This window comes from Passer montanus, unplaced genomic scaffold (genome assembly GCF_014805655.1).
Source record: "Passer montanus isolate IOZ18808 unplaced genomic scaffold, ASM1480565v1 scaffold331, whole genome shotgun sequence".
In the NCBI taxonomy this organism is placed as follows: domain Eukaryota; kingdom Metazoa; phylum Chordata; class Aves; order Passeriformes; family Passeridae; genus Passer; species Passer montanus.
In genome coordinates this window covers 23,779-34,494 of record NW_024368053.1, presented here as the reverse complement: position 1 = coordinate 34,494, position 10,716 = coordinate 23,779, and the positions used below count along the sequence as shown (strand labels likewise).

Here is a 10,716-nt window from a genome sequence, read left to right as displayed (position 1 = left end):
CGATCTGGGGGGGCTGGGGGGACACTGGACCCAGTTTGGGGGGACCCCTGACCCAGTCTGGGGGGGCTGTGGTGGCACCGACCCCTCCTGGGGGGGAATTGTCCCAGTTTGGGGGGGCTGGGGACACTGGTCTGGGGGGCACTGGCCCAGTTTGGGGTCACTGGTTTGGGGGGCACTGGTTGGGGCTGTTGGGTTTGGGGTCCTGGGGGGCTCCGGGCTGGACACGGCCCCGGTTTGGCTGGTGGGGGCCGGCACCCCCCGGATTTGGGATTTGGGATCAGGCACTGGTTGGGGCTGTTGGGTTTGGGGTCCTGGGGGGCTCCGGGCTGGACACGGCCCCGGTTTGGCTGGTGGGGGCCAGCACCCCCTGGATTTGGGATCGTTTGGGGTGTGGGATTTGGGAGCCCCGTGTCCGTGTCCCTGTCCCCGCTCCGGCTGCTCCCGGTGTCCCCCAGTGTCCCCTGCATTTGGCTGGTTTGGAGTTGCCAGGAATTCCCGTGATCCATCCGGCTCCTGGTGGGGACATCCCAAAAGATGGGGACGTGTTGGAGTGGGGACATCCAGAGGAGCGGGAACATCCCAGAGGAGTGGGGACATCCTGGGTCAGGGCATTCCGGTGCTGGAGCATCTGATGGAACGTTCTGGTGTGGGAACATTCCGGGCCTGGATCCTTCCGACCTTGGAGCATCCCGGGGTGGGACCATCCCAGGGCTGGAGCATCCCGGGGTGGGATCCTCTGCTGTGGGATCTCCCGCTGTGGGATCTGCTCTGGGATCTTCTGCTGTGGGATCGGCTGTGGGATCTCCCGCTGTGGGATCTGCTCTGGGATCTTCTGCTGTGGGATCTCCTGCTGTGGGATCGTCCCAGTATCAGAGCATCCCCGTGGTGGAACATTCCAGTATTGGAGCATCCTGGTCCCAGAGCGTCCCAGTGTCAGAGCATCCCAGTATGGAGCATCCCAGTATGGAACATCCCAGTATGGAACATCCCAGTGTGGAGCATCCCAGTGCTGGACCAGAGCGGGGCTGGAGCATCCCGGTGTGGGACCATCCCAGTGTGGGATCACCCTGGTGTGGGATCACCCTGGTGTGGGATCATCCCAGTGCCAGAGCATCCGGGTGATGGAACAGCCCAGTGCTCATCCATCCCAGTCCCAGTCCATCCCAGTCCCAGTCCATCCCAGTCCCAGTCCATCCCAGTACCAGTCCATCCCAGTGCTCATCTATCCCAGTGCTCATCCATCCCAATCCCAGTCCATCCCAGTACCAGTCCATCCCAGTGCTCATCTATCCCAGTGCTCATCCATCCCAATCCCAGTCCATCCCAATCCCCATTTATCCCAGTGCCAATCCATCCCAATACCAGTTTATCCCAGTCCCAGTCCATCCCAGTCCCAGTCTATCCCAATCCCAGTCCATCCCAGTCCCAGTCCATCCCAGTCCCAGTCCATCCCAGTCCCAGTCCCGGCCCATCCCAGTGCTGGCCCATCCCGAGGGGAAACTGAGGCAGGTTGTGGGCGGAGCGGGTGGCAGTGGCAGTGTTGGGGTCCCGCTGCGCCCCCAGGAGGATACTGGGGGGGCCGTGTCCCCCCCTTTGGGACCCCCAAAGGCCCCCGGGACCCTCCATGACCCCCCATGGACCCCCTCCCCCCAGTTTGGAGCTGCTTTTGGTCCTGTTTGGTGAGAAAAGCCCCAAGAAGGGTCCCTGGGGGGGAGGGTGGGGGGGGTCCTTTTGGGGGCCCCCAGGGGGGAGGGGTGGGAGGGGGCCTGGAGGGGGGGTCCATCCTTCCTGAGCGTGGGGGGGTCTGGGGCCCCCCCCAGCAGGACCGATCCCCCCCCCGGGCACCGCTGGGTTTGGGGGGGCTGCTCTGCAAGGGGGGGCACCCAAAGGTGCTGCTCCGGAGCCTCCGGACCTGGGGAGGGAAAATTTGGGGATGGGGGGGGTTAAACAGAGTAGTATGGAACATCCCAGTATGGAACATCCCAGTGTGGAGCATCCCAGTGCTGGACCAGAGCGGGGCTGGAGCATCCCGGTGTGGGACCATCCCAGTGTGGGATCACCCTGGTGTGGGATCATCCCAGTGCCAGAGCATCCGGGTGATGGAACAGCCCAGTGCTCATCCATCCCAGTCCCAGTCCATCCCAGTCCCAGTCCATCCCAGTCCCAGTCCATCCCAGTCCCAGTCCATCCCAGTCCCAGTCCATCCCAGTCCCAGTCCATCCCAGTCCCAGTCCATCCCAGTCCCAGTCCATCCCAGTCCCAGTCCATCCCAGTCCCAGTCCATCCCAGTCCCAGTCCATCCCAGTACCAGTCCATCCCAGTGCTCATCTATCCCAGTGCTCATCCAGCCCAATCCCAGTCCATCCCAATCCCCATTTATCCCAGTGCCAATCCATCCCAATACCAGTTTATCCCAGTCCCAGTCCATCCCAGTCCCAGTCTATCCCAATCCCAGTCCATCCCAGTCCCAGTCCATCCCAGTCCCAGTCCCGGCCCATCCCAGTGCTGGCCCATCCCGAGGGGAAACTGAGGCAGGTTGTGGGCGGAGCGGGTGGCAGTGGCAGTGTTGGGGTCCCGCTGCGCCCCCAGGAGGATACTGGGGGGGCCGTGTCCCCCCCTTTGGGACCCCCAAAGGCCCCCGGGACCCTCCGTGACCCCCCATGGACCCCCTCCCCCCAGTTTGGAGCTGCTTTTGGTCCTGTTTGGTGAGAAAAGCCCCAAGAAGGGTCCCTGGGGGGGAGGGTGGGGGGGGTCCTTTTGGGGGCCCCCAGGGTGGGCACGACCCCCCCAAAACCAGTGGCTGCTGTGGGGGGGCACTGGCACCCTGCACTGGGCTGGACTGGGACGGACTGGGATGGACTGGGGGGGTGGGAGGCCAAAGGTGCTGCTCCGGAGCCTCCGGACCTGGGGAGGGAAAATTTGGGGATGGGGGGGTTAAACAGAGTTTGGGGGGCACTTCCTGCCCCCCCAAACCCTGGGACACCCCCAACACCAATGGGGGACACCCCAAATACCCCCTGGGGCATTTCCAGCCCCCCAAAATCCCAGGAACCCCCCAAATCCCAGTGGGGGCACATCCCAACCCGGGGGCTGGGGGGTCCTGGGGGGCTCAGGGGGTTCCCAGCCTGGGGGGGTCATGGGGGGTCCAGGGAAGTTCTGGGGGGGGTCCCAGGGGGGTCTCGAGGGGATCCCTGGGGGTTTTCCAGCCCTGGAGAGGTTCCAGAGGGGTCCCAGAGTGTCCTGGGGGTGCCAGGGGGTGTCCCAGGGGTGTCCCAGGGGTCTCGGGGGTGTCTTGGGGGTCCCAAGGCTGTCCCAAGGTGTCCCTGGGGGTGTCCCAGGGGGTCCTGGGGGTGTCATGGGGGTGTCTCAGGCTGTCCCTGGGGGTGTTCCCAAAATCCCAAGGCTGTCCCAGGGATGTCCCAGGAGGTCCTGGGGGTCCCGGGGGTGTCCCGGGGATGTCCCAGGGTGTCCTGGGGGTGTCCCTGGGGGTGTCCCGGGGGTCCTGGGGGTCTCACCGGGCTCAGTAGGGCCGGTTGGCGTCTTTGGGCCTCTTGAGCTGCACCTTGAGCCGCTTCATCCCGATCTGGAAGCCGTTCATGGCCTGGATGGCGGCCTGGGCGCTCGCGGGGTTGTCAAAGCTCACGAAGCCTGCGGGGACATCGGGGACGTCGGGGACATTGGGGACACCAGAGACATTGGGGACAGTGGGGACATTGGGAAGGTGTGGGGATATCATGGGGACAGCGGCATATGGGGGCACGGGGACAGAGGGGACGTGGGGAACGTGGGGGATGTGGGGACATCGTGGGGACATGGGGGACATCATGGGGACATGGAGGACATGGAGGATGTGGGGACATGGGGGACATCGTGGGGACATGGAGGACATGGAGGATGTGGGGACATCGTGGGGACATGGGGATAAAGGAGACATTGGGAGACAATGGAGCCATTTGGGGCAGAGGGGACATTGGGGACATTAGGGATGGGGGGACATTGGGGAGATCAGGGACATCAGGTAATGGTGTCCCTGGCCATGATGTCCCCAAGTGCTGACCATGGCGCTGCCACCCCTGTCCTTGCTGTCCCTCCTTGTCCCCCCATATCCCCATTTCCCATGACCCACATCCCCTATCCCATATCCCCATGTCCCCAATGTCCCAAATGTCCCCAAGTCCCCAGTGTCCTTAATGTCCCTGATGTCCCCAATGTCCCCAGTGCCCCTATATCCCACATTGCCTGTCCCATATCTCCATGTCCCCAATGTCTCCATGTCTGCAACGCCCCATTGTCCCAAATATCCCTGATGTCCCCAATGTCCCCATATCCCATTATCCCCAATGTCTCCATTGTCCCCATTGTCCCCAGTGTCCCCAATGTCCCCATTATCACCATTATCCCATTATCCCCAATGTCCCCAATATCCCCATTGTCCCCAATATCCCCAATGTCCCTGTTGTCCCCATTGTCCCCGTTGTCCCCAATATCCCCAATGTCCCCATTGTCCCCGTTGTCCCCAATGTCCCCAATGTCCCCGTTGTCCCCAATATCCCCAATGTCCCCAATGTCCCCAATATCCCCAATGTCCCCGTTGTCCCCGTTGTCCCCAATGTCCCCGTTGTCCCCATTGTCCCCGTTGTCCCCAGTGTCCCGTGTCCCTACCGAAGCACTTGCTCTGGTTGGTGGCCCTGTCCACGAAGACCTTGGCGGAGATGACGTTGCCGAAGGGGAGGAACATCTGCAGGATCTCGGTGTCGGCGAACTCCTGGGGCAGGTGGTAGATGAAGATGTTACAGCCCTCGGGGCCTGCGGAGGGAGCGGGGTCACACCTGGGACTGCGTCCCCAAAACCGACCGCGCCCCAAAGCGGGGCTGCCAACCCAAACCGGGCACGGGATCCCAAAACTGGGGCTGCCAAACCAAAATTGACATGGACCCCAAAGCGGGGCTGCCAACCCAAAATTGACATGGACCCCAAAACCGGGGCTCTCAATACAAACCCAACATGGACCCCAAAACTGGGGCTGCCAACCCAAAACTGGGCATGGGACCCCAAAAGTGGGGCTGCCAACCCAAACCAGGCACGGGATCCCAAAACCAGGGCTGCCAACCCAAAACTGGCACAGGATCCCAAAGCCGAGGCTGCCAACCCAAAATTGACATGGACCCCAAAACCAGGGCTCTCAATACAAACCTAAAATGGACCCCAAAACCGGGGCTCTCAATACAAACCCAACATGGACCCCAAAACTGGGGCTGCCAACCCAAAACTGGGCATGGGATCCCAAAGCCGGGGCTGCCAACCCAAAATTGACATGGACCCCAAAACCTGGGCTGCCAACACAAACCCAACATGGACCCCAAAACTGGGGCTGCCAACCCAAAACTGGCACAGGATCCCAAAACTGGGACACTCAATCTAAAACTGACACAGACCCCAAAATCAGGGTACTCAACTGAAACCAGACACGGACCCCAAAACAGCAGCTCTCAACACAAAATGGACACAGCACCCCAAAACCAGGGCTCTCAACCCAAAACCAACCAGACCCCAAAACCAGGGCTGCCAACCCACAATGGACACAGCACCCCAAAATCGGGGCTGCCAACCCAAACTGGATATGGGCCCCAAAACTGGGGCTCTCAACCCAAACCTGGCTCCTGCTTTGGGTTCACAGCTCCCATTTTGGGGTCCTGGGTCCCATTTTGGATTCACAGCTCTGATTTTGGGGTCCCAAGTCTCGGTTTTGGGGTCCTGGGGCAGGTTTGAGGGTCCTGGGATATTTAGAGGCTTTTGGCGGGGTCCCGGGGGAGTTTTGGGGGGCTGGGGAATTTGGGAGAGGTCCTGGAGGGGGCGGCCGGGTACGCGGCTGGGGGCACGGGGGGCACGGGGGGCACGGGGTCACCGGGGGCATCGGTGCCACCAGGGCCACCCCAGTGCCCCCCCCAGGGCTGTACAACACCCTCCCAAAGCCACAGCGACACCGGTGCCACCCCAGTGCCCTCCCAGTACCCGCCCAGTGCCCCCCAGTACCCCACAACACACCCCCAGCTCCTCCCACTGCCTTCCCAGTTCCCCCCAGTCCCTCCCAGTTCCTTCAGTGCGGGGTCGGGGGGCACCTGGGAAGGGGGGGACCCCCCCGGCGTAGACGGCGTCGGGGGCGGGGGGTCCCGCGGGCTGCGCGGGCACGGGGCTGTAGCCGTTGACGCTCAGCGGGGCCGCGATGGCCGGGACGGGGGTGGCCGCCATGGCCGGGGGGGTGCTGGTTCCTGGGGACAGCGCGGCCACCGCCGGGTCAGCACCGGGACAGCACCGGGACAGCACCGGGACAGCCCGGGGACAGCACCGGGACAGAACCGGGACAGCCCGGGACAGCCCGGGGACAGCCCGGGGACAGCCGGGGACACCGGCACTGTGACCCTGGAGGGTGGGGAACCCCCCACGGGTACAGTGGTGTCCCTATCCTATCTGTGGTGTCCCTGTCCCATCCCTGGTGTCCCCATCCCACCCCCAATGTCCCCATCCCATCCCTGGTGTCCCCCCGTATCCCATGTCCTATCCTTGATGTCCCCATCCCTGGTGTCCCTCCCTAGTGTCCCCATCCCCACTATCACCCCTCCCCAATGTCCCCATTCCAGGTGTCCCCTCCCCAGTGTCCCCTCTCCAGTGTCCCCTCCCCCGTGTCCCCCATCCCCTCCCCGTGTCCCCGTGTCCCCGTACCTGAGGAGGGTGGCAGGGGGGTGGCGATGAGCCCGTTGGGGTTGACCGTGCCCATGTGCTGCATCTGCACGGCCATGGTGGCCATGGGGCTGAGGTAGGCCGAGTGCGCGGCCACCAGGGCCGCCTGCTGCTGCATCAGCTGTGGGGACACGCCTGGCACCGCGCGGCCACCGCCGCCACCGCCGCCCCGCCCCAGGGCCACCAACACCCAGGGCCCAGCCCAGTGCCACCCACACCCCAGTGCCACCAACACCCCGGGCCACCAACACCCCAGAGCCCACCCCAGTGCCACCAACACCCCCGTGCCCCCAGTGCCACCAACACCCAGGGCCCAACCCAGTGCCACCAACACCCCAGGGCCCAACCCGGTGCCACCAACACCCAGGGCCCACCCCAGTGCCACCAACACCCCAGTGCCACCAACACCTCAGAGCCCAGCCCAGTGCCACCAACACCCCAGTGCCACCAACACCCCAGTGCCACCAACGCCCCAGTGCCACCAACACCCAGGGCCCAGCCCAGTGCCACCAACACCCCAGTGCCACCAACACCCAGGGCCCAACCCAGTGCCACCAACACCCCAGAGCCACCAACACCCCAGTGCCACCAACACCCCAGGGCCACCAACAACACCCCAGAGTCCAACCCAGTGCCACCAACACCCCGGGATGTGGGACCAGCATGTCCCCATGGATGTCACCCCAGTGTCCTCATCCCTCATCACCCATCACCACAACCACCTCAGGCTGGATTTTGGGGGGTCCCACCCCCTTCCCCTTGATCCCCCTCGTGATCCCAGTCCTTCCCAGCGCCCCCAGTCCCTCCCAGTCCCTCCAGTGCTCCCAGCGCCCCCAGCGCCCCCAGTCCCTCCCAGTGCCCCCAGACCCTCCCAGTGCCCCCAGCGTCTCCAGTGCCCCCAGTGTCTCCAGTCCCTCCCAGTCCTTCCCAGCGCCCCCAGTCCCTCCCAGTCCCTCCCAGTGCTCCCAGTACCCCCAGTGCCCCCAGTCCCCCCAGTGCCCCCGGTTCCCCCGTGCCCCTGGTTCCCCAGTGCCCCCAGTCCCGCAGGGACCACCCCAGTACCACCAACACCCCAGAACCCAACCCAGTGCCACCAACACCCCGGGACGTGGGACCAGCATGTCCCCATGGATGTCACCCCAGTGTCCCATCCAGGACCAGCATGTCCCCATGGATGTCACCCCAGTGTCCTCATCCCTCATCACCCATCACCACAACCACCTCAGGCTGGATTTTGGGGGGTCCCACCCCCTTCCCCTTGATCCCCCTCGTGATCCCAGTCCTTCCCAGCGCCCCCAGTCCCTCCCAGTCCCTCCAGTGCTCCCAGCGCCCCCAGCGCCCCCAGTCCCTCCCAGTGCCCCCAGTGCCCCTAGTCCTTCCCAGTGTCCCCCAGTGCCCTCCCAGTGCCCCCAGTCCCCCCCCAGCGCCCCCAGTCCCTCCCAGTCCCTCCAGTGCTCCCAGCGCCCCCAGCGCCCCCAGTCCCTCCCAGTGCCCCCAGACCCTCCCAGTGCCCCCAGCGTCTCCAGTGCCCCCAGTGTCTCCAGTCCCTCCCAGTCCTTCCCAGCGCCCCCAGTCCCTCCCAGTCCCTCCCAGTGCTCCCAGTACCCCCAGTGCCCCCAGTCCCCCCGGTGCCCGGTGCCCGTACCGCCTGCGTGTAGGCGCTGTAGGCGCCGAACTGGAGGGCGATGGGGCTGAACATGCCCAGCTGGCTCGCCACCTGCTGCATGCGCCGCAGCCCCCGCTCCTTCTCCGTGTCCGCAAACTTCACCACCAGGCTGGACGAGGCGCCCTGAGGGGACACGGCCGTCACCGCGGTCACTCGGGGTCACTCGTGGTCACTTGTGGTCACTCGGGCTCATTTGGGGTCACACGGAACGGGAGTGGTGATGGGGGTGATGGCTGGGTTATAACGGGGTGAGGATGATGGTGGAGGTGATGAAGAGGATTGGGATGGGGTTGACGACGGGGACAGTGGTGAGGATGATGATGGGATGATGGTGGAGAAGATGAAGGAGATGATGATGAGGATGATGGGGATGATGAGGGTGATGGGGGTGACAATGGGGATGACAATGACAACAATGATGGGGACGATGAAGGGGATGATGAAGAGGATGATGATGGGGATGATGAAGGGGACCATGAAGGGAACGATGAGGAGGGCAATGAAGAGGATGGTGAAGGAGATGATGAAGGGGACAATGATGAGGATGATGAAGGGGACAATGATGAGAACAATGAAGGGGATGAGAAAAGGGGACCATGAAGTGAACAATGACGAGGACAATGATGAGGATGGTGAAGGAGATGACAAATGTGACCATGAAGGGGATGATGATGAGGATGCTGAAGGTGACAGCGCAGGGGGTGACGATGAGGACAGTGAAGGGCCAATGAAGGGGACGGTGACGAAGGTGACAGCGCAGGTGACAGCGCCGAGGACGTCCCTCACCGGCAGCGTGCGGCTCCCGTGCAGGGCGGCGATGGCGGCCTGGGCCTCCGCGTGGCTCTGGAACTTGACGAAGGCGCAGCCTGGGGACATCGGGGGCATCAGGGGCATTGGGGACATCAGGGACATCGGGGACATTGGGGACATTGGGGACATTGGGGACATTGGGGGCATCAGGGACATTGGGGACAATGGGGACATCAGCTCCGTGGCAGCTCCAGGGAGCTCTGGGGGTCCCACCCCATCCCCTCACCCCATGGACCCCCCAAACCCCATTAACCCCATCCCTGCCGTGCTCCCCCTAAACCCCATCCCTGCCCCACAGATCTCCCCGTGCCCACCCCGGTGACCCCTGTGGGACTCCCGAGGGACACCCAGGACCCCCGAGGGACCCCCCGGGACCCCCCGGGCCCCCCGGGCCCCCCACCTTTGCTGGTGCCGTCGGGGCCGCGCAGCACCGTGCACTCGTCGATGGTGCCGAAGGGCTCGAACATCTTCCGCACGTCCTCGTCCGCCTGCTGCTTGCTCAGCATCCCCACGAAGAGCTTCCGGTCCTCTGCGCGACACCGCGGGTGGCACCGGGAACGGGGACAGGGACAGGGCACGGGGACACCGCGGGTGGCACCGGGCACGGGGACAGGGACAGGGACAGGGACACCGTGGGTGGCTCCGGGCACGGGGACAGGGCACGGGGACAGGGCATGGGGACAGCGCGGGTGGCATTGCAACATGGGCATGGGGACACCGTGGGTGGTACCAGGACATGGGCATGGGGACAGGGACACCGCGGGTGGCACCGGGCACGGGGACACCACGGGTGGCACCAGGACATGGACATGGGGACAGGGGCACAGGGACTTCATGGGTGGCACTGGGACAGGGGCATGGAGACAGGGCATGGGGACACCATGGGTGGCATTGGGACATGGGCATGGGGACACGGCCACCGGGACACAGGCACATGGACAGCATGGGTGGCATTGGGACACAGCCATGGGGACACTGCAGGTGGCATCGGAACATGGCACAGGGACATGGCATGGGGACAGGGGCACGGGGAGATGGGCACGGGGACACCGCGGGTGGCACCGGACACAGCACCAGGACAGGGGCATGGAGACAGGGCATGGGGACACCATGGGTGGCATCGGGACATGGGCATGGGGACACTGCAGATGGCACTGGGACACGGCACGGGGACAGGAGCACGGGGACACCACGGGTGGCACCAGGACATGGGAATGGTTATGTGGGCATGGGGACACGGCAGGTGGCACCGTGACACAGGCACGGGGACATCACAGCTGGCACGGGGACAGTGCCACGCAGAGGGGTGTGACACTCCGGGAAGGACGGGCTGGGGGGGAACGGGGACATTGGGGTGGGGACAGGGGACAGCTCCTGGCAGTGGGGACACGCAGGGACAGCCCGCGCTGGGGACAGGGACACGCGGGGGGGCTCACACCGGGGGTGGCCTTGGGGTGATCTGGGGACACCGGGGTTTGGGGACGGGGCGGTGGGGGGGGGGG

At 64.6% G+C, this 10,716-nt stretch overlaps 1 protein-coding gene across 1 annotated transcript in view; it reads right to left on the bottom strand.

Moving 5' to 3' along the window:
• Nucleotides 1-1,767: 1,767 nt before the first annotated feature.
• Nucleotides 1,768-10,716, bottom strand: part of CELF3 (CUGBP Elav-like family member 3) — a 13,608-nt gene continuing 4,659 nt past the window's right edge. The window contains exons 3-11 of the mRNA XM_039715541.1: nt 9,615-9,784; nt 9,191-9,270; nt 8,384-8,527; nt 6,721-6,859; nt 6,105-6,269; nt 5,866-5,869; nt 4,663-4,910; nt 3,516-3,648; nt 1,768-1,912 (exon numbers count right to left, since the gene is read on the bottom strand). Coding sequence (XP_039571475.1) covers nt 3,521-3,648; nt 4,663-4,910; nt 5,866-5,869; nt 6,105-6,269; nt 6,721-6,859; nt 8,384-8,527; nt 9,191-9,270; nt 9,615-9,784 — 1,078 coding nt within the window. The 3' untranslated portion in view covers nt 1,768-1,912; nt 3,516-3,520. The remainder of the gene's footprint in view (nt 1,913-3,515; nt 3,649-4,662; nt 4,911-5,865; nt 5,870-6,104; nt 6,270-6,720; nt 6,860-8,383; nt 8,528-9,190; nt 9,271-9,614; nt 9,785-10,716) is intronic.